Genomic DNA, 24,161 nt, shown 5'->3' on the forward strand with positions numbered 1-24,161 from the left:
GTGCAAACATGGGATTGGTGGACGCAACCGACTGCACATGAATGCAACGGAGTCTTGCGAGCGTACTCGAAAAGTAGTGAAAGCAACAACTAAGCACCTGTTGTGTCCGCAGTAAAATTAAGGCTTAACAATGAGCCGAATGTTTCTGAATATGACTCAACCTCTTTCAAAAACATCCACAGGAGCTCCTGGACGTTTCAGTGCTCGACATGAAGGTCGACGCAGCCAACCGACGTGTACCTATTGCATGAACAGAACCACGTGTGCATCTAATGCCTCCATCCGTCATGTGGAAACCATAATCGACCTCCATACTTTCTGCATCTGCAGGTCCACACGACGTAAACTGAACATGACTCATCCTCCATTAAAGCAATTTAAGTTCAATCCTAAATTTACTCCATTGTTACAGCGCAGAAGCATCTCGCTTCATCTTGTAATGCAGAACAAATTCCTCGCGAAGCCTTTCTTGGCCGTTCTGATCAGCTCTATTGTTGGCGCTCTAAAAGCAGAGCCTGAGAGATGCATATCATCATAACACAGCGATCGACTGCCAGCAGGAGAAAAAAAAAAAGAAACCCAGCAAAACCTCCCCTCTCTTACTCCAACACATGTACCCGCACGCATGTAGACACAATCCGGCACACATGTAGCCGACAGCCGTGCATGCCTACACGCAAACACGCATGCACGACCGCCCACACACACACACAAACACACACACACATGCATACACCCTTGGAAGAAGCCAGTCGCACTTCGCCCCCATAGAGTACATGTCAGTCCATCTGGGATCATTAACACCATGTTAATGAATATAAGGCTGGGGCCAGGAGCATGTGAGGAAACGAGGGATAAGGAGGACAGAGGGTGGGAGGATAGATAGATGGATGGATGGGTGAGGATAATGGATTCTCTCCTAACAAATGCACCGCTTGAGGTACTTGTGGGGCAAAAAAAAAAATATATAAGAAAAGATTGGAAGTGCAGGAAATCTGGACGACTCTTGCAAAGGGAGCAATAGAGCATGAAAAGAGAGGGAGCTGGGCGAAATTTAACAAGTAATCAGAGTAGAAAGAGAGAGAGAGAGATGTAGCGTCGTGGCCAGGGGCTGACGAGGGGGCTCCGTGGAAATAAGTGAACAGATGAACAGAAGAAAGGGAAGCGAGGAAAGACAGCAGAGACGACAGATGAGCCGAGAGAACAGGCAGCGAGACAAACAAGGAGATACAGTATAACAAATGATGGCAGGGGCAACGCGAGCCGAGTAGCGTGGTTAAATATTTCACTGGGGCTTGTTTGTGCTTTTGTGTGCTGCTGCTGTGTGTGTGTGTGTGTGTGTGTGTGCGTGGGCATGTGTGTGTGTGTCCCTGAGAGACAGAAAGCAGGACGTAGAGGCAGAAAGTGGAGTGTGTGCCCGTTGACTGGGCGAGTTAATGATTCCTGCGGTCTGAATAGTGAGACAGTGTCGGTCCAGGAGGGAGGGAGGAGGCTCATTTACCCCCAACAGACAAACACACACACATGCAGCATTGTGTTAGTTTGTTTGTGCGTGTGTGTGTGTGTGTGTGCAACTGTGGCTCGCTTTGATAGCTCATGTGCTGCACGTTTGAAAACAGCTTAGCCTCCGTGGCGACTTTCCAGAGGATGCTCGGAGCAGAGACGCCACCTCGGTTTGTCACTGCGAGGATGAGTGTTTTCCCCCATGCAGGGCTAAAGCCAGGCACATGCATTGTAAAGCAAAGAAAAGAAAAAAAGAAGTGATATTCCAGCAGCTGGAGACTTAAAAAAATACTGGAAAATGGTGGAAAATCTTATGAAAAAATGCTGCAAATTTTGCTTCGTGGCACCTTATCTTTATAAAACCCCATTTATCAGCGCTAGAAACTGTAAAAACATAAACAATCATCAAAATCTCCAACAAATCTTGATCCAATCATGTGTGACATGCTGTTCTTTAACTAAATCTGAGCTTAAAATGATGACATATCATCAAAATCACTCTAATCTATGTGTCTCATTTAAATATTTGCCCCACTGACATCATTTGCACTGACTAGATTCTGTAAAAACACCAACTAAGCTGCCAGGAAGCGTTTTGCCTAAATTGGGTTGAACTGCAGGCAGTGTACACAAATTTTAAAGGAAGCATTAAAACATCTGTAGTATGTAGAGCCACTATTTGTCCCAGTATTTATCAACCAGAATGTTTTTTTCAGTGTCAGTACCAATTATTAATAATTAAGGAGAACAACAACCTTAAAATAATAAAATTTCATCATATTAACTGCATCAAGTGTGTCTAGTTTAAAAATTTGCAATAACCAGATTCTTTAAAAACCAAACAATTTTGCACAATTTGGCACAATTGCAAAATCATTAGTGACTCAGCTGTGACCAACAGTAATGTGACAAAAAATTCAGGCACTTTGAACTGCAGGCAGCGTTTACAAAAAAAGGTTGACATAGGTAATAAAAAATCTTTAGTATGTAGAGTCAACATTTTTAACCCCAGTGTTGGTAACTCCTGTGGATACTTGGAAAATTAATTAAAGTGTGGCATCATGATTAAAAAATATAATTTTGACGGATTACCAATGCTTACAAGTATTATACACTCATAAAAACACATTTTTTTTCAACATTTTTGTCACAAAAAACTGCTGTAATTACAACTGATAGCTCTGATTTCACAAACTAATCTATGTAAAATTCCAACACCAATACTTCTTTCACTTCGTGTCACTCATTGCATTTGATTTTAGAAATACATTTACAGTAGTGAACCTGAATTTCACTGTATTTTTTACTGGTTATTCACAGTTACGGGGTTTTTTTTTTACATGTAAATTTGCAGCCTGCTTTTGGAACTTTAGCGATATTTTTGGGTATTTTAAAAGATAAGGTAAATCTTTTTTTTATCAGTGTGTCACATTGCGAAGCAGAAGTGTGCCTCCCTGCGACTGAATGGAGGGCCACCTGTATGCAGATGACTGGGCTGAATGGGGGCCGGGAGACGTGCCTTTGTGGTGCAGGAGAAGGAGCAGCTTGTGGAAGTGTGCCGCTATGAGCCATGGGAGGCCGGGGATAAAGGCACAGAGGGCAGCGGGGTGACAAGCTGTCCATGTGTAGGTGAAACAATGCCAAGTGTTAACAAGCCTAAGCTAGCGGTAATGACAGAGGTTGGCTGAACAAAGGGCAGCCATTTGAAATACAATCTGTGATCAACTAGAGTCAATCAGGGGCATATTACAGCGATTTGGCCCCTTTAAGCCCCTTTATACCCTATTCATTGTGTCATAATGTTGATCTTCCATATGACCTTTTTTCCAGCTAAGGATATTCTCAGTGGGGAGAGGTTGGGGAGGCACAAATGGTGCATCAGTAGCCGCAGGGCACAGCGAGTGATGGCGTGATAAAGCTCGGGACAGAAACGTGATCAACAGGATAACATCTCGCTTCTGCTAATGCAGCAACAATGGAGCATCAGCATCAGGGATTAGATCACTCCTACACATCTTCAAATGCCAATAAAGAGCTGCGCAGCTGCGTCTGGTGCAGAGGAGCTCAGACGCTCGTTTAACCCTCCGAACTCCAAGCTGTTTCTGGGCGGGTTTTTTTTTTTTTTTTTTTGCAGCTTGTTTTTTTCAATGTGAGCTCACACCTCTATAGAAACAGCAAAAAAAACGTGACTAGAACTCAGAAATGTCTTCTGTGCAGAATGACACAGCCAGAAAGACAGAAATCAGTAAAACAGAAACCGCTGAATTTCTTGGATTATATACAATAAAAACATTTTTTACAAGTATCCATAGTTATGAACACTGGAAAACTGACACTTCCTGCAGTTCAGCTGAATAGTTGCTGTATTTTTACCACGTGACTGTTGGTTACAGACGAGTAACTACTGACTGTTTTGTTGCACTGAAAAAAACTTTTTACATAATCTATTCAGTGTAAACGGTATTTTTTGGGGGGGGTTTGTTAAGTAAGACATGTAAAATTAGAGGACTTTTGATGCAGTTTCTGGGCATCTTTCTGCTCCTGTCACATTTTTCGTCACTCTGGGCTCCTTTTTCACTGCAACATAAAGCCCTGCACCTTTATGGAAACAGAACAACCATGACTAGAAGTAGAGAGAACTCAGAAATGTCTAATAAACAGTATGACAAGGCTTGAATGCCACAAATCATGAAGAAAGAAACAGTTAAAATCGAATTTTTTGATTGTTTACTTTGCAAAAATGGGGATAAAACAAACAAACCATGGATTTAACATCTAACACATCTTCCCAACTACCCACTGTTGTTTTGAATACGAGAAAACACGGGGGCTTTATACACAACAGATATTTTACTGTTTACATTTCTAATTTGTTGCGATGTGTTAACACTGCCTGCAGTTCAGCTGAATATTCCCAGAATTTTTGATATGTGACTGTCGGTTGTAGGTAAGTCATTCATAGCTTTTTAGTTGCAGTGATAAACCCAGAATTTTTTGAGTTTTACAGAATCTGTTTCGTGTAAACATATTTTTAGCTTTTTTTTTTTTTTTTAAAAAACAAGACATGTAAAATGAAGTAATTTTGAAAATATATCAGAATCATACTGGCTTAGATTTGGTTAATTTTGCTGAAGGAACCACACATCACAGATGAGCAGTTCAAAGACTCTTGGAAAGTTTAAAATCTCAAATGATTTTTCTGTTTTTACCATTGGTGATAATAGATGTTGTAATTTGGGTGTTTTTTCACATAACATGCCTCTTGAACCAGCATCGCTTTGGCACAGCACTTCAAATATGATTAGTTTTGGGGTTTTTTTTAATGGAAAATGTGATGATTGTCTCAGTTTTTACAGTTTCTGGCTCTGATAAAAGCCAGCCATCGGGTTTTGGGGGTTCAGAGGGTTCAGCAACAGTTTAATCCCTGTTTGGTTGCTTGTTGTGCTTCAGTGTGGCTGCCGCCCAATGTTTCCGTCTCTATTGTATCTGTAACACCCTTCTTCTTCTTTTTCTTCTGTCACTGTGTTCTTGTCAAAGTTCCACTCCACCTCGTTTTGATTTCCTTTCTTTTAAACACTCCTTCTTCGTATTTTGGCTCGTGTGTCTCTAAATCTTTTGACGTAGATCTCCGGGCAGCTCTGATCCCCGCCCGAGGCCGACAGGATCAGAGGGGAGACGAGAGAGAAGCAGGACTGAAAATTTAATAGACTGGAGGGAATCGAGTTTTCTTCTTCTTCTTTTTTTTTTTTTAAATAACTGTCTCCCACATATCCGTAATCTTATCAAAACATTTATTCTACCCGGGCCGATACCTCGCCGTGGGTTTTGGTTTCATAGCTCTCGTCACTCCCGGAAAACTTGTGTGTGTGTTTCCCTCCAATAAAAATGAATTATTTGCTTTCGTTGGAGGGAAGAGAAAGTGAGGCCTCGCCAGGTACAGGTAGCACCTGAAGCTCTTTATCTTAATATAAAGCGAGTTATGTAATTGTGGGATTTCCACACCAAGCACAACAACTTGTGGCAGATACGGTGACGCCTGGAGACAAGTCCCTAGAAAATAAACAAGCCGGTTTCCGTTTGCCGGAAGGTTTGTGAGGCTGTCAGGTCTTCCCCCGACTTCCTTTAATCCACTTTCATATCTGTCGAGTTTTCCATCTTCTCAAACACTTTCTCTGAGAGATGTGTTGTTGGGGTTTTTTTCTATCCATCTCTGCCTTGCTGTCATTTGCAGAAACCCCGGTTACCCCAGTCCTCGTTGCCTGTTTGGGCTGTGGGAGGATTAAGTCTCACATTGAGAGTCACCTGGGGCTTCTGCAGGCAACAACGCTGTCACAGGATCGTGCAGGGGAGCCTTACATGTTTGTATACACGTACAGTATGCATATACATGCATCTATGCCTGGGTGCGATGGGAGATCCCAACCATCTGACTGTTTAGTTGGCTGCGGCATCAAAGAGGAGGTGTATTTGTGGGTTGTGAATTTCTAAATTTGTGTTTCTGCCTCGCGACACGATCGGTTATGTGTTACAGGAATGTATCATGAGGAAATCCCAAGTATGAGCAGAGGAAGTCTGCTGGCGATGAGGGACACTTTGACAGTCACTCCTGGTGTTGTGTACAAGTGAGAACCTGAGGATCCTGTTGCTGGTAGTCTGAGAACCATGAATCACTGGCTGGTTTTGGAGCTGCTGGGACTGTATTTACATTTCCACCATTCCATAGAAAAAGTCAATCTATACAGTATTTAACAAGTCAGGCCACAAACTTGTCCAGGTTTGTAGTTTTCACTTTGTTTTTCTGGAGAAACTCTTGTGTGATTTTGTTCTCTGGATGGTTCTCCTGCTGGAATATTCCTCTTCTTCCCTCTTCTGCAGACTGGGAGTCATCTCATCAGCCAGTGTTCTGGTTTATCCTCAGACATTCATCTATAAATGTCATCAACACCTTTCACACTCATGCAGCCCCATATCATGATACTGCCACCTCCGTGCTTCACTGTCAGGACGATGCATCCACTGTGGTGGTCCTGGTCAGGTTCACACCAAACATCTGGACTCCATCTGAGCCCAACACATTTATCTTCATCTGACCAAAGAATGTTCTCCAACATTCATCAGGCTTCTTATCTTGTCCTTTAGCAAAGTTTTATCTTTGATTTTTGGGCCAAACAGCGAGCAAGGTTTCTTTTCTTGTCCTCCATCCATAGAGGTTGATGTTCTGACGTGTCTTTACACTGTCTTAACTTCACAGAAACTGATTTCCATTGATAACCCCTGTACCAAGTCTGAAGCAACAGCTCCATAGTGAAAGTAGTTGACTGTCTGTGGAGTCATTTTAGGAGGACGACCACTGCAGCCCTGATCAGTGCTGCTATGGCTCCTTCTAGACCTCCTGATTACTGCTCACACTGTTGCTCACTGATCTCATGGATCCTTTTCCATCCGTGTGAAGTCTCACGGTCAGATTTTTCCATTCAGTTCTTTGTCATGTGGATCCATGATGCTGACATGGACACAGCCCATAGGTCCAGAACTGAGAAAGTTCTGGTGTTCACAGCTCATTTTATAACCACTGTCATCCAGTTAGACTGACTGGAAATCACAGATTGACTCAGTTGAATTCACTTTTGTTGCATTGAGTTTCTACTTTGGGGCTTGAATTTTCAATATAGTCTTTCCAGAATATTTGTTTTTCAGTGTTCATAAGAGGAAATACTCTCCTGTTCAGCCCAGACATAGAGCAGTTATGGAGGGGTGATACACTTTTGAGTCATTTGACATTTATGTGATATTGCACAGGTGTACACTCACGTCTGTCTCATACTGCAGGTTTAGAGGAATGTCAGTAGAATTAAGAGAAGTAGTTGAGATTTTACAGGAACATCCAGTTTCACAGAAGGATTATTTACCAAAAACTGGATTTTTTTTTTACAACAGTGTCCGAAGTCGTTAAATTGACCTCTTTTTGCATTTCTGTCATGCATTATTTCACTTCTTCTGTTGTCCCTCATTTCTGGGGAGACGTTACAGGACGGAAAAGCCCCCTGAGCTGCGATTAGCCCCCTGCCTACAGCATCTACAGCCGCTGAGTATATGATCCCCTCCGAGTGCCAGGACGTGCGAGTGCTTGCCCGGCCAAGCCCAGGAACAGTCAGACACTCAGCCTGCCTGCACACAAACAGACACACACTCCCTCCCTGCAGCTCTGGAGCTCTGAACCAGCTCACCCAGGCACGGCTCCATCTCTGCCTTAGGGAAGCCCTCTCCTGCTGAGGCCACAATCCCGCTGACACTCCACGGCCTGGACTTTATCCACTCCATCTGTGAGCCTGTTTTTTTCTAACGTTACCTGTCTGGGGACGCGGCTACAGCGGAGACCACGAGATTAGACCGACTGATAAGACAGTAATAATTCTTTACTATCTGACAAAGTGTAATCAGCGTGCCTGGACGACAACAACAACCTGCCCGAGTGCACACACACACACCCCTCTCAGAGGAGGCTTCCCTAATGATTGCAGTGGTGGGACCAACCAGAGCCAAAGTCTCTTACATACACAATATAAAAATGAGCAACACATTTACTACTTCAAGAAAAAGTGCAAAACAACAAGCAGCTCTACTAAGATGCATGATAGCAACTCAACAGCTAAATGCAATACAGTGAATTGCAACACGCAGTACGTCAGAGCAGCAGGGTTACAACATAAAAACAGATTAACAGCAACAACATAACACGATATAATTCACTAAATGACATCGATTTAACCAAATAATCTTGTGATCTTGAACTACTTCTACTTTACTCAAGTGTTTGCTTCTATTTTACATCTCTAAACTGCATTATAAAGGGAATTATTTTCTTTTTTTGTTGTCCAAAAACGTATGAAGTAGCAAACAAATAACAGACAACAGATCTCAACATACAATTTTTTACACTTTATTAGCTCAATTTCACCAAATAATCTTGAAGAACTTGTGCTTTTACTTGAGTGCCTGCTGCTACTTTACAGCTCTAAAGTGCTCTATGAAGAAAACCGTTTTGTTGTTGTCCAGAAGTATAGAGTATGAAATAGTAAACAAATAAAAGCTTGAAATGCTGTTGACATGATGAGACAGAGATTATTAGGATCCATTATGACTGCATTGTACAACACAAACACTTTTGGTACATTAGGCTCATTTTGTTGCAATTATTTCTCAGTTTTTAATATCTGAGATATATATAGAGTGTGTGTTTTTCTGATTACAGCACTGCTCACGCAACACTACATTCCTTCAGAGGGTTTATTTATTGTTGTTCGTCGGCTGCTGACTCAATAAGTCTCTCTTAAATCCTGTCGCGTTCCAGTTCGACTCGTCTTTGTTTATTTCGCCTCTACAATCTCACTGCAGCTCCAGTTGAGCTGTTTTTGTCTTCTCTCGTGTTCCTGTGTAAAGTGCGAGCAGCTGGACCGGCGGCTGCGTTGGGCGGCGCATTCAGATTTACGCACAGCCATTGGTCGGCCTCGGCGGGCGGGCGGAGCTACGAGGAGACAAAACAGCAGAGTTGCGCTCATGTGAACCAGTCAGGAGCTTCGATAGTGTTTAGTGAGGTGTGCCTCTTTTGATACGCTTCGGTTACTACAGCAGGCGCGTAAAATCCACGTTTGGCTTTTCGTGCGCCTTTTTACGCGCAGAAGATCTTCAGTCAGAGCGAAGTTTTCTTGATCGTCGCCGACCAGTTTGACTTGTTGAGGTTCCTGCGGAGAGGAGCAGCTATGGATTTGGTGTATCTTGTGTGCTTGGCGCTGACCGCCGGTACTTGGTTTGCCTCCGCGGAGAGACACAGCGTCTATTGGAACGGCTCGAACCCAAAGTAAGTGCTGATCTCTGGTGTTTTGTTCTGTGCGGCTGTGTGATGTGTTTGTGTGGGATCGATCATGCGGCTGCTCTGTCTGTGTGACTGTGCGTCTCCAGTGGATGAAACTTTGTACAGTTCCTGACGCGTAAAGTGTCATCCTGTAGTTGTTCCTCCTGGTGGCTGCGCCTGGTTTCCTTCCGTATGGAAAGCTAAATGTGTGTCAGGCTGGTGTCCCTTTAAACTCGCCCAACATAGACTATTGCACCATACGGCAGCAGCTGGAAGCAAAAACAGAAGATTGTGCGCGGATGCCGAGACAGATGGACAGATTCACCACTATATTTAACCGCAACACACAGACTCAGACATACTCTAATAGTAAAAAATAGACCGACGAGTATGAACTTGGCCGGTGCTGTCTGCAGCCTCTGCACCTGTGTGTGTGTGTGTCATGGAAACAAGAGTGTATTAACTAATGAGACTGAATCACTTACACAGATAACCGCATCAAGACTGTGTTAAAGTGGTTTTTCATTGGAGGTGGGGGGAGAGATAGTGAGTCACACACAGGAGGAGAAAAGCGCTGATTATTTTGTTCTGAGGTCAGAAATGTAATGCAATCCGACCACTCAGTGGGATCGATGCGGCTTGACATATCGCAGCGCGATTTATTGAGCTTTTAGCGCGGAGCGAGTGATCCCGACGCATGAAAGACGGTATTATTGTGGCTGAAACAGAAGGACGGTCCCCGCTGCTCCGCTGCTGCTGCAGCCCAGATAGGTCGATTAAAACCGGCCACCGAGAAGAAGCAGAGGGCAGAAGCCATTATGGCCTTTTAGCCTCTTCTTGATTACATTACTGGCTCTCTAATTGCCCTTTAACAATGACAATAGACGCTAAAAATAAGAGCTGCAACATGGAAAACAATTGTCCTGATAATTGGATGAGGAGAAGTCTAATGGAAAAGTCCTGTCGTCATGTGGTTTGTGTCATGTGTGAGTCAGTGGCCCGGGTTTGACCCACCTGGGTTTTACACCTGAGTCACCACAGACAGAGGAGGGGAGGGAACCTGGCTCAGGTGACTGAACCAGAGGGGTCAGCTCAGCATGAAGGAAGGAAACTGGAGCTCCAAGATCAGAGAAAAAGGAATCAGCCAGAAAGAGATAATGAGGTGGTCTAGTAGCCACACAGTCACATCTTGTGTCTGCTGCCTCTAATCCTGAGTATTTCTGAATATGCCGAATGAAAGTTGCATAACCAGAGGAAAAAAATCTGAATATAGCACTAATCCCTGCTGGCTGAACACAGACGGTGACAGAAACTTCACACATCATCAAGCAGGCAAATTCACTTATTTTACTGCTCCTTTTATATTAAAATGCACTTCCAGAGCCAAAGAGTAAAACCAGGAGGATAATGGCAGCCCAAAGTGGAACCATATTTGGCTGACCTCCACGGGCCACTTGATTATGTATTTTTCTTTTTTTTTACCCCATATTTTAAATCTCTGTTACGCCTCAGTAATCCCCCTGCAGCTCAGTCCCTCCTCTCACTGTCTCCTCCATCCATCTCCCCGTAGAAGCCCCACCTGGCCAGAAACATCCCCGGTGATCAATCAGTCACCTGTTCGCAGGATTACACAGATCCATCAGTGACCTTTGGCGGCGGCAGGCCGTGCATAATTGATGCTAATTGATTCTGGGTCTGATTGTGAGCAGCAGTGATTCGTCTTGGGCGGCGGACAGTGACCAGATGGCAGCAGTGTGCCCATTCATATTCAGCAGCGTGGAGATGTGGAGCACCGGCAGCAGCTTTATGTGTGTTTTTTGTCAGTGCCACTTAATGATTATGTCTCAATCCGGAGCTCCTGCAGGGGTTAGATACTGTGTGTTTTCCTTCTGCGGGCAGGTGGAGAGGCGTGTTTTCCTCGGTCCGGTCTTGTTTTCGCGCTTACGTGCCTGAGCCTGCGTGGACTTTATTAGGGTGAACTTACTTTCAGCAGGAAGCAGTTTTATTTTAGTTTGCGGACTGACGGAGTGCGATAGTTCTGTGAGGGGAACAGGGAGTGGCGGGTTACCGTAGGCAGCCTCGCCGAGACATGATAAATGTGTGACTCACACTTCCACACACTGGGGGGCAAAGAGGGAGGACTGGGATGTTAATATTAGCTACAGCCAGCATTCCAGCCTGCTGTTACTATACTCAACTCTGTCAGCTGTGTGGCTCAGTGAGCGCCTGTGGTTGCGTTGGCCTGTGTACCTGTCGGTTCCTCTCTCCGTCGCTACACTCCCACTCGTCTCTTTAACAGCTGGATCTCCTCCCAAGCTGGCCGCCCTCTCCCAGCCCTCCATCCTTTACTTCACCTCTGCTCGCTGGCTCCAGTGCATCCAAGATATCTCCATTTTCTGCACTGAAAGTCAAATTAATCTGCAACTTTTTTGATAGTCGATTAACCATCTGAGCCCCAGTTAGTTTCTTGGGAGTTTTATTTGTCACATTTTTCAACACTGTGGTTCGTATTTCACTGCACCTGCTTTGATTATTTATTTTAATTGGCAAACCACTTTAACACAGTCTAATGTTTAACCATTTACAGCTCCTACAGATGCAGCATTGTTCTTGTGCATCAGCTGTCGAAAGGCTGTATCTTTTATTGCACAGCCTGCAGTTCAGCCAAAAACTCCCTGAATTTTTGTCATGAGGCCGTCACTCACAGCTGAGTCACTCATGGTTCAACAGTTGCAGCAAAGCACACAGAATTTTCTCATTTTTACAGAATCCAGTTACAGCAAACGGTTTATTTTTGGCAAATTTCTGAAATGAGACCTCAAGAATAAAGCAATTTTTGAAGAAATATTGTAATTTTAAGTATGGATTTGGTTAATTTTGATAATTCAACTGCACATTGCAAACGAGTAGTTCAAGCACTGTTGGAAAGTTTAAAAATTCTACATTTTTTCTGTTTTTACAGTTACTGATTTTGATAAAAGCTGTAATTTGGGTGATTTTTTTCCCCTAAAGTTTTTGGTTTCAGAGAGCTCATCGATTTGACTTTCTTAAGCTAAAGCACATCATCTTGGACTTTTTCAAACATTTTTCACAATTTTCTGACATTTTATAGCCCAAACAACTAATTGATTAGTCCAGAAATAATCAACAGCCAGAATAATTATTATTTGGCACAGGTTTGGATGCTTTTAAAACAGTAAATCCTGCATTTCTGTTATTTAAATCTAAATAAAATGTATTATTTAGCTGCGCTCATCCGCCTCCCCTGGCCCGAGTTTCCATCCCATGCTTTGAGTATCTGTGCAAATATGTTCATTGGGACTTTGCTGTAATGTAATATTGTGTTTATCTCGGCTTGCGTCTGGTTCTGGCCGCCTTCTCGGGCCTGTCCGTACATGCAAGCGTCGCCTGGAGGATGAGTTTGAGTTGAAGGTGGTCGGTGTCACTCCCCTCCCTCCTAAATTTTTTGTTTTATACATTTTGTTCCTGCTCTCTCTGTCCCTTTTTTTTTTTTTTTTGTCGTTGTTGTCGTTACTCATTATTTACCCCTCCCCAGCCCGTGTCCCGTCTGGTTCCTCTAATCTGGGCAGAATGAGAACACACACACACTAACATAGATTACAGACGGCTCGTAATCTGACCATCTGACCCATAGACACAAAACCATCATCCCGCTGCCTTCCTGCTATATTTGTATTTATAAATACACTACATACATGCCTGTGTGATCCTGTGATGTAACTTCTGTCTGTGTGTTGTGTGACCGCGTTGCGTCCTCGATAGTCTGTGTGCGTATCTAGGTGGGTAGGATAAATCTTACGACGTATAGAAATGACTTCATAAACCTGAATTCACAGCATAATCTCCCAGATGGGATGCTACAGTTCCTGCCCATTCAATATCAGACGGCTTTGTGCGTACCCCCCTCCAATGATATAACCGTCCTCTTACCTAACGTGCTTATGAACGTACACACATACCTTCCCCCATGAAAATGTAAGAGACAAAGTTGCACAGTATATGCAGTTAAGCCCAAGATGATTGATTTTCAGACCTAGTTTTGATTTACAGGGAGTTTGTTCTGCATGGAAATGACACAAACAAACAAGAAAAGGCCGTAAATCATTGTTCTAGAGATGTTAAAAGGGAATTTTAACCATTTCTAGACATTTCTGTGTCCAAATTTGTTCATACTTCTTGGAATTCTTGCATTTTTCTAGGAGAAAATGCAACTTTTATAGCTTTCCAAATGGTCCTGGTGCTCGTAAGTTTGCATTTAGATCATGTGCATTTCATAAACTTGCTTAACTCGAATTACCACACAGTGAAACTGGTTGTTTTGAATCTTTGTTTTGCTTTTGGACGCCAACCAAATGAAATAAACAGAGTCAGATGGAATTTTCTTATCAAGTTTCAGATGCAGTGACACCAACAACCATTTGTAGTGGATATTTTATTTGAGCAATAGGTTTCTTCTGGTTAGACATGACGTAAACAAGTGACAAAAGACGGTAAAACACAGGTAAAATGATCAATTTTAACTATTTCTCTTCTCGTTTTAACAATTTTCCTAAAAATTTAACATCCAAAATTATTTTCGACTTTAAAATTTCTGCAAATGTCTCAAGAAATTGTCATTCCAAATGGTTCTGGCAATTTCTACTATGTTCTAGAACACTGTAATCCACTATAAACTGAGAACAGCTGATGCAGTAGTTGTCCAGTCAGTATAACTGAGAGACAGCTGCACATTGTGACTGCTCACAAGATGTTTAAAGACTATAAAGCCATAAAATTGTACAAACAAGAACAGAAATAGTTAAAATTCACCAATACTATCTGCAACACAGTGTCTCAGCATCTTCTGTTACTTGTTTACGACATTTCCAACCAGAATAAACCTACAAAAAACTCTGTAAATCAAAATCTGGACACTTTTTTGGGCTTAACTCGGTGTTGTATCAGGTCCTCCTCCCCCTCCACCACGGTATCCATGCACCTCTGTTTTCTTTCTGCTCTTCCTCTCGCTTCCTTATCTGTGGTCCAGACTTCCTCCCCCTCTCTCCCCCACTCTCTCCCCTCTCACAGACCCTCCTCTGTTACGTTTCTGCCCCCCAGTAGTTTTCCACCAGAGGAGGACAGAGCACCTCTCAGCCCGGCTCCCACTAACATCAGAGAGGCCTGCTTTCCTTTCAGCCACTGTTGTCGCGCCGAGCATGGCCGTGCATGGCCGTGCATGCGTGCGCCGCTCATTCATGGCATTTCAGACATACCTCGCCGTCCACTCCGAGCTCAGCGTCGCCCCCTAAAGGCACCATCAGCAGCAGATGTGACTCCTGCGCTCATATTTGCTTTGGGGAAAATTCATTTTAGATTTAAAAAATAAATAAAAAAAATAAATATTTAAAGCAGTAGAAGTTGCTGAACTTGCAGATTAACTCTCCGTGACCCGCAGCATATTAAACCAAGCATGATACCATTTGGCTTTCTTTCTATTCATCACAAGACAGAATGGGAGGCTACGAAAAGGGGGTGAAAAGACTCAGGGAGGAGGAGGAGGAGGAGGAGGAGGAGGAGAGGCCCTGGGTGCAGGGTGAGACGAGGGTGAGCCGCAGAAAGGGATTTGTGTTGAGAAATTAGCCTGGATGAAGAGCTCCCCGGTATATTATGTCAGCGTTAAGAGACAGGACAGAATAGGAGGCCGGGATGGGGGGCTGGGTGGGCTAATTTTGGAAGAATGAAGCTGAGGCAGACGGAGGGAGGAGAGGGGAGACAGTGATGGATGGAGGGAGGGAGGGAGGGAGGGAGGGAAGAAGTTTGAATAAGTGAGAAAACGCCATTGTTGGTGATTTTTATAAAGGCTTCATCCTGCAGGCGCCAAAGGAATCCTCCGAGTCTTAACCGCGTATATCGCACATGTGCTTGCACACATTTCCGAACGCCTGAAACTGCAGAACAGTGTGTTGAGTTTGTGTTGTTATGCATGTGTTGGTGCAGAGTGGTCGAGTTTACTTTTAACAGCATTTTTCTTTGCTCCCAACCAAAAGAAAAGAAAAATAGTTAAATGGAAAAAAAAATTGAATCAACAAGTACAACAGTTTCGAGATTTCCACAAACGTTACGAATATTAGGGAGGAAATGGTAATTCTATGCTACATGCTATAGATGATTTCCTTCTGGCATTTTAAATTTGTTCCCATAGTTGCGTCCTCTCTGCCCCGTGAGCACTGCCTGCAGTTCAACCCAGTTCAGCTGAAAAGTCGTTAAATTTTCATCTCATGACTGTTGGTCACAGCTGAGTCACTGATAGCTTCCTGGTTGCGTAGATGAGCGCAGAATTTTTTGTTTTTTCCAGAATCTGGTTATTGTAAACACTTTATTTTTTACGGATTTTTAAATAAGATATGTGCTTTGATGCAAAGTTTTCAGCAGTTCTGAATCTTTACCGTATCGGTCGACCTTTTAGTGCACAGAGGAGGAGAAGGAAGACACTGAGATGGAGGAAGAATGAGGGTTGATTGCATTGGAAGCTCAACCAGACAGACGTTTTCATCGTCTATTAGATTGACTCTAACAGAGCGGCCCACTGGTGAGCAGCTAAGCCCATTAGCTGCACTGACAGCTCCTCGGCCTTGTGTAGAAGGAGGTGTGAATCTGTCATACCGCAGCAAATTAATCGGGTATTAAGTGTACACCTCCAAGTAAAACTGTGCGAGAGTGGGCTCGGAAATTTGATGAGTGCTGTAAAGCATCCAAACCGCAGCTTTCCCCCCTCTCCCTCCTCGACCCCCTGCTGTTGGTACATTCCAATGAGTGCACACTTACTACTGATTACCTGCAGAGCAAATGGAGCGAGCCAGGTGGGGGGTGTTTGGTTATTTCAGAAAGAAAGTGCTGAAAACTTTCTTGATATTTCAAGTTTAATTGTAGTAAATCCCAGTTGGCAGCAGAGAAATTATATGAATGTTGTCATTTTTTAGTTTCACGTTTATAGGCATCAATAGTGAGTTTACTTTTCAAAGCATCCTCTCGGCACAGAATCTTACATTTGCGGTTTCGTGGGTGTGTGAAAACCTCAGCGCTGACTCGGATGTGTGCTGCGACCCTGAACTTTAACCTCGTGACCCGGCTGCCAGTTTGAAACTCTTCCCCCGGAGAGTCGGTGGAGGACAGAGTCCCTGTTGTTGCTTTTGGGCCAAATGGAGTCAGAGAGCGAGTGGGGGAGGAAGAGGAAAGAGAGAGGGGCTGTCAGGGAGAAGGACAATGGGAAGACTTCAAAGCCTGGCTCAAGTGTTGAACAAGTCGCCTGCCGTAATAACCACCAGCACTCGAGCTAGTTTCCCGTTTTATACCTTCGACGTATGCACATCTCAACCGCTGACGCAAAAGCCAAAGTAGCCGCGCAGTGAGAAATGACCTGCAGGAAAAAACCTTCACCCTGGGCTGTTTACCCACACCTCCATCACATGTAGCAGAACCCGGCGGAGGCTCCGGTCCCGATAAACAGATGTGCTCACAGGCCCGAGGCATGAGACGCCCCGAATAAGGGCCTTCAGAGAATCCCAAACACACAAACCTGCAAAAGTAGGTTCGCAACAACTCGGCACACCTGGATCTGTGGCCGTCACGCTGCTGCGAGTCACACTCGGCCGAGAAATGTCAGCCGGATGCTTTGATGACGGAAAGTCAGAGGAGCTGCATCGATCAGTTGGATCAGTCTCCAGCTGTTTTCATCATCGAATCATCGCTTTGAGTCGTTTTTTAAGAGGAAAAGGTCCAAAATCTCAGATTGCAGCTTCTTTAAATGTGATTATTTCTAGTTTCTTTTCTCCTCTGTGACAGTAAACAGAACATTTTTGGATGGAAAATTATTATAAGTAGTCAGACCTTTTGATAATCGATTAATTGGTGATTTGGTCTTTTTTTTTAAATATTAAAAAAAAAAAGAAAAAAAAAGGCTACATTCTAAATGTAAACGTTTCCTGGTTTGTTTCCTCTTATATGACAGTAAACTGAATATCTTTGGATTGCGGACAAAATGGGACATTTTCTGACATTTTATAGACCAAATAACTGCCAATAATCACTTTTTGAACCCCTTTTATGAACGAAACGAATCATTGACTGACAAATAGCAAAAGTAAAATAAGAATTTTGATAATTAGTTAACTGTTTAATTCATAAATTAAGCAAAAGTCTAAATATTTGCTGGTTCCTTTTTATTGTGTAAGAGGGAAAAGTTTGGTTTCTTTGCTCCTCTTTGCCAGTAAACTGAATATCTTTAAATTACAGACAAAACAAGACCTTTAAATATGACATTTTTCACTATTTTCTAACCGTTAATCAAGAAACTAATCGCTCCTGTCAGGAAGACAAACCAGTTTAAGACAAACCGAACTCGGCAGGCAGACGGTTGTTCGGGTTTCCCCAGCGACTTGACTTATGGTAACATAAAGAAAACCCAATCCATATTAAAAAAAACATTTATTCAACCGTGCAAAAGCACTAAAACTACACTCAGCCCACATATCACACGAGGAGCCGTGAGGATAGTGAAAGCTCCACAGGGGTGAAGGTGCAGAGGCCCTGCAGCCTTCGGGCTCTTTGGGGAGGGGAAGGGTATAATTACAGCCCATTCATTCCTCCTCCCCTCCTTTTGCAGCGAACACATTGGCCCCAGACCCCTAACAGCTTTTAATTAGCCAGAGCAATGGAGGAGGAGGTGAAGGGAAGGATGAAAGGAGAGTTTTCTTAAAGGCCGTGAATGAAATTAGCAACAGAATCTGTCTGTTTTTGTTGGCTTTTGACAAGCCTGTGTTTTGGCGCCGAGGTCGACCCGACCGCTAACAAGGACGCAGTGTGGGAAAGAAGGTGAAGCCTTACAATTTAAAACTATTCTTTACTTCTGAGGGAGCCACTCGAGACCTCCGAACGTCTTGTTTTCTCTGAGCCCTGTTATTACCGGTTTGACTGAGGAAAACAGCGGCGAGGAACAAGATGAGTTTGGAGATTATTTGGCCAATTAGGCGGCTACAGATGTGTCTCTTTCCCTTTCACTCGCCCTGACAAGCGCGCACAAACACAAACAAAGGCGTGCACACCTGCACAGGAACGCACAAAGAGGCTTCTCTGAGAGAAAGCGCTGATTACAAGAAGAGGGTAGCGATCAGCCTATTAGCCACGGATAACAAGAGCGTAGCTGTGCTCAGCCAACAAAGCGTGTTTTGACAGGTAGGTTAGCAGCAACGGACGCACACATGCACACAATTACACACTCGTGCAGAGGAAAGGAGGAGGAGGGGTTGGAGGCCTTTATTTGGAGCCGGTTTGTCTGTGACTTGGCCACGGGGTCCTAACAGGAGCCACAATAACAGGAGGTGGAGGGGGGGGACAGAGCTTTGATGCTGCTTTCTGGCCACTTTCACTCTCTGCAACAAGTTCAAGCTCAGATTGAGTTCAGGGATTAGAGCGCCTCGGGATGGAACAGGAGTAAATATGCAAATAAAACATCTTTACTTAACCTCCTGGCATTCGGCGCTTCAGCCTGCTGCACCATGTTCGCTGTGAAAGCCAAGAAAAATATACGTGAAACCTCTTCGCTCCAGTGGATCTGTTTCTAACCGTAGCTACTTATTAACTGTCAGTAAAAGTTTCACTGAGGTGGAAACTCTCCAAACTCCAAGCAGCAGATTTTGTTTTTGCTCCGGTCACTTTTTTACTCACTGTGGGATCATTTTTTAAAGTCCTGCACCTCTAATGAAAACCAAACAACTATGAAGAAGGAGAGAGGACTCCACAAAAGTTTAGGATTTTTGCAAAAAATTTACAAAAAAAAAAAAAAATGGAATCCTCATATACAACATTTTTCCAGGTGTTACTAATACAGAAAACATTTTTAAAAATACATTTTTAATTTATTTCCATGCTTGTCTCCTCTCTGCTTTCTGTAAACACTGCCTGCAGTTCAGCTGAAAAGTCCCTGAATTTTTTCCACTTTACTTTTGGTCGAAGCTGAGCAACTACTGACTTCACAGTTGTGCTGAGAAGTCTGAAATTTTTAGTTTTTTACAGAATTCAGTTACAGCATTTTGGCTATTTTTTATATAAGACCTTCAGAATAAGGTGATTTTAATAAAATATCACAATTTTAAAGCGTAGATTTGGTTTAGTTTCTTGTCGTCCCACTTGATTTCCATCGGAAAGTGGAAAACCCAACAGTTCTTTCTCTTTTTATACAACGTCAGGCTCTGATAAATGGTGCAATTTTTCTGTTTTTCAAAGACAAGATGCCTCTAAACCCGCCGGGGGGTTTTGGAGGCTCGGAGGGTTAATCTGGCTTCTGTATCCTCGCTGAGCATAAATGTGCAGCAGGACTTTAGAGGATCTATGCTTATTTTTCACCATCTCCATACCTCATTAGGGCACCGGGGGCGAAACAAGCCCAGGAAGTGAGGAAAGAGGAGACGGGGAGGCTCGAAGAGAGCCATAAAACTAAATGAAGGGTAAAGATGAAAAGAGGGAAAAAAGAAAGTCTGGCTCCGTCTCTGTCTTTGATGAAATCAGAGAAAAAGAGCTGCAGACAGAGACGGCAAATTAGCCCTGAAAAAAGAAGTCACAACACAGATGGACAAACATCCAGGTGGAGAAACCTAACGTGACAGGAACTGGAAAAACAGTTTAAGAAGACTTGACAGAAACAGAGCTGTACAGATAGAAAAGTGGACTCGCGGGGAACTGGGAAAGCAGATTGTAGAGGGGGAGAGCTGTCATTTACAATCTGCTGCCGAGCAGGTGAGAAGTGAATCTGCGCTGAAGGGCAGAGAGGTGTGCGAGTGGGACGGTGGCAGGGATTTACAAGGTTCTGGGTGTGTTTCCTCGTCCAAAAACAAAGCGAACAAGTCGAGCCTGATCTTTCTAATTCTGTTACTCAGGCGGGTTTGCACAGGTTTAGCAAGACACGTCAGCACAGACACACGGCCTCATGTGACCACCACCCTATAGATTTACTTGTGTGTTGTTCGTGTGAGTGACTTGTTTACTGCTGCTGCACGTGTGCGACCAGCCCCGGTTATTATTCCTAACAAATGTACTGAATGAGCTGCAGGGTGTGTGTCGGGCATCAGTGAGTAACCTCGACTCTCCCTCGTGTCTCCCTGCAGCTTCCTGTGGGACGAGTACACGGTGGAGGTGCGGATCAACGACTACCTGGACATCGTCTGCCCCCACTACGCCCACGGCGAGGTGCCGTCGCACGCGGCCGAGCGCTACGTCCTGTACATGGTGGAGAAGGAGGACTACGAGGTGTGCAAGCCGCACTCCTTCGACCAGCTGAGGTGGGAGTGCTCGCGGCCATTCGCGCCCCACGCTCCGGAGAAGTTCTCGGAGAAGTTCCAGCGCTTCACGCCCTTCACGCTGGGCAAGGAGTTCAGACAAGGAGAGAGCTACTACTATATCTGTAAGTATCACTAATAAACAGCAGATGACTTGAATAAATCTACTTGGAAATGATTAATCATTCCAGGATGATTGGGGGGATTTTGTCGGGGAGTGCATCTGCATAGAAAAATTTTTTTTTAAGAAGCTGGAAAAATGCTGTTTGGAACCTTTGTCATGTGGTGAAACACTAGAGAAGGCATCTAAAATAGTGCTTTTTTTTTTGTTGCTTTGGATGGAGCTCAATTCTGTCATCGCACAGAGCTTTGTGCTGCTGATTTAACTTGGCAAACTAATTTTACCTTGTGGGTTTGCACAAATATAAGATGATGCAGACTTTTGGTCCAAATCATCCTTTCTGCAGCTAAAATATGCATTTACAAACGACTAAAGTTCCTTTTTTGCCACCAAATCTCCTCTTTCTTGCTAATTACCATGTGCACTTGCATGCAATCGTTTAAATAAAGCATAAGAACTTCTGGTAAATGCAGCAGAAAAAAGCTGCAGCACGATGCATTTGAGTTAACATACAGCCCAACAATCCACTGTGATCCCACCAAGGTTTCTTGTATTGAACTTTTTCCTTTCTTTCTGACTTTCCCAGCTAAGCCGATGCACCACCACGGCCAAGAGTGTCTCCGGCTCAGAGTGGACGTCCTCGGGCACAAAGGCTCTGCAAAGACTCACGCCGACAAATCCAAGGCCGAGGAGACGGGAAAGAGCTTAGACGGAGGAAAAGGGAAGTTTCACGCCGCGGGAGGAGTCCACAACCCCTCTAACCGGCTCCCAGCAGGTGAGGAATCTTTGTAAGAAAAGAGAAACACGGCACACTGAACAGTCGCAGCAGTGGTGTGCCTGCGATGAGCTCAGCTGGGTGTGTTTACCATTCCTGAGTGATGAAATCCTGTACTGACGCCTCCCGTCTCTTTTCTCAGATGACCCTGCTGCGATGGAGCCAAAGGTCCAGATGAGCATCGGCAGCTCCGGAGCACAGCTGGCCTCGCTGTCGCTCTTCTTCACCATGATCCCGGTTTTATTAGTCCTGGTGCTGCAGTAAAGCGGGAAGGAACAGAGACTTTGCAAACCCGACGCTGGTCATCGGGACACTCAGAGACTTTTTTTTATACAGATTTTTTTTATACGAGCATGGACAGTGCGTGTCGGTCGGTGTGTGTTTTTGATGTGTTGTTTGTGGTGTGAATGTGGAGCGTCGATCGCCCCAAATAACTTTTTTTTTCCATTATGAGGATGAAAATTCTCAGTTTTAACCATTTAAGATGCACACTTTTGAACAAAACAACGAGCAGAACGATCAAAATACTCAAATTTGAAAATGATGGCAAGATTCCATCCTCCTCTTTGTCATTGGTACCACTGTGCAGTTCATTTTTTTCTTCCTCTACATGTAGAGAAACTATTGATTTTTGTGTATTGTTGTCGGCAAACTGGTTATGTAGGATTTTCTTGTCATGTTGTGTAGCACTCAGCCCCTGGTCATACCCTTCACATTTGTCAAGTTATGTGACGTTTTTCAGTTCAGTTATAAGACGAGAAATCGAGGAAAAGTGGTTCTCAACCTTGATTTCGCGGCTCATCGAACCTTGTTGATGCTTATTGATGCCCGTGCATAAAGTACTAATTCAAGTTATTTAATTTAAATTCGCATAAAAATGCATTCAAGCTTTTATAATTCTTGAAACGTGTATTTATTTTTCATCTTTAAAAGGTCGTGACACGAGGTTGAGAGCCACTTATCCAGATCCAAAACTAACAAGCGTTTCAGTTGGTTCTTCGTCTTATTCGCTCATTTCTACGATGCTATCATGGTACACTGGCAGATGTGTGCAGATGTGATCCCTCGTGCACGTCGTCAAACCTCAAACTGAAGGGACTTTCCAGAATCCATTCTTTTTTTTTATCTCCTTGTAAACCTGCTTGCGTCATTTTGTAAATGTTTATATGTAAATTTGTACATAGAGAAAACTATAAGAAACTGTTTTAAGATGTGAAATAATAAAAAAAAAGATGTGATGTCATAAAAAAAAATCTGTCTGGTTTCTGTCATTTTTGCAATAACAAACCCGCTGAGGTCATTGAGATTTTGACGGCTGACACAATATTTTGGCGAAAGCATCCATCTCCCACCTCGTGAAATCTCTGCTCGGTCCTCTCTCCATGTTCCCACCCCCGGGTCTTCCCCCGTCTTCTCATCCGCCTCCTCTCTGCCTGTCCCATCTTTCATCCGTGAACCATACAACATGCCGTGGCTTGGATTTCACAGACCCAAAACCAAACACGAGAGCTGGACGAAGACGAAGCGAGGGAGCCCAGCAGGGGAGATCGTGAGAGAGGCCCACGAGCAAACTGACGACTCGGTGTGAAGCTGTCACTCTCACCTCCTCGTTCGCGCTCTTTTCGTGCCCTTTTTTCTTTTGCTCATCTGTACATCCTCCTTTTTTTCTGAGGTAAAGCTGACCGACGTCTGCGCAGCTGGATGTTGGAATGAGGAGGAGCGGAGCGTTGGTACCTGCAGACCTCAGAGCTGACTGAAAACTGTCAAAAGTCACCGTTCCTTGTAAAACCACACAACACGCACACTCAAAATCAAACTGAGCTGTTTGTTTTTCCGATATAGCAGCATAGCTTAAATTCACTGCGGATCATCGCTCTCAGGGATCCGTGTAGGTTAACGCAGGACAGGATTCGACTGATGGAACGCACCAAATATGGCTGATTTCACAATCACTGTGGGCCTCACTTCAGCATTAGGTCATCCCCATGTGCAAACAAAGGCGTGAGCTGCACAATGAATGAATGGAAATGTACAATAGAAGTAAGTACACACTTGTGCATAACATTTAAAAGTCAAAGGATTCAAAATTGCGCAATTTCTAAGTTGAACAGCAGGGAATTTCCTCTTGTTCTTAAGAATTACATGCAAATACTGAAGACAATTCCAGTCCCAAAACGGAAACAAAAGTGAAACGAAACTGCCATTTATGTAAATAAAGTATTTTCATTTCATTTCATTTCATTTCCAGGAAGCCTGACTGCATAAACATCGTTATAAAATGAACACCAGAGCGTTCTCAGCTGTTTCTATCTGCATGTCTGCATCATGGCTCCAAGTGGGAAAGAGTTGAACAGAAGACCTAAAAAATCTGACTGTGAGACTTCACAAAGATGGAAAAGGATCCAGGAAGATAAACTAGAAATCAGTAAACCACAGTGTAAGCAGTAACCAGGAGGTCTAGAAGGAGCCATAGTAACACTGATCAGGGCTGCAGTGGTCGTCCTCCTACAATGACTCCACAGACAGTCAACTACTTTCACTATCTCGCTGTGAACAAAAGCTGCTTCAGACTTGGTACAG

General features: G+C 43.8%; 1 protein-coding gene across 1 annotated transcript; it reads left to right on the forward strand.

Annotated features, from left to right (window-relative positions):
• Positions 1 to 9,081: 9,081 nt before the first annotated feature.
• Positions 9,082 to 22,834, forward strand: efna1b (ephrin-A1b). The gene is made up of 4 exons (XM_008280674.1): positions 9,082 to 9,361; positions 20,515 to 20,810; positions 21,393 to 21,581; positions 21,724 to 22,834. The coding sequence occupies exons 1-4, from the start codon at positions 9,264 to 9,266 to the stop codon at positions 21,843 to 21,845; spliced, it is 705 nt and encodes a 234-aa protein (XP_008278896.1). The 5' UTR covers positions 9,082 to 9,263; the 3' UTR covers positions 21,846 to 22,834.
• The last annotated feature ends 1,327 nt before the right edge of the window (positions 22,835 to 24,161 follow it).

Source organism: Stegastes partitus, unplaced genomic scaffold, assembly GCF_000690725.1.
Source record: "Stegastes partitus isolate 25-593 unplaced genomic scaffold, Stegastes_partitus-1.0.2 Scaffold207, whole genome shotgun sequence".
NCBI classification, from domain to species: domain Eukaryota; kingdom Metazoa; phylum Chordata; class Actinopteri; family Pomacentridae; genus Stegastes; species Stegastes partitus.

Bases quoted from the DNA above. Each gene is read 5' to 3' on its own strand.
- efna1b (XM_008280674.1), top strand. From the start codon at position 9,264: ATGGATTTGGTGTATCTTGTGTGCTTGGCGCTGACCGCCGGTACTTGG. The intron at 9,362-20,514 runs GTAAGTGCTGAT...GTCTCCCTGCAG, and splicing joins TGGAACGGCTCGAACCCAAA to CTTCCTGTGGGACGAGTACA. The intron at 21,582-21,723 runs GTGAGGAATCTT...CTCTTTTCTCAG, and splicing joins CTCTAACCGGCTCCCAGCAG to ATGACCCTGCTGCGATGGAG.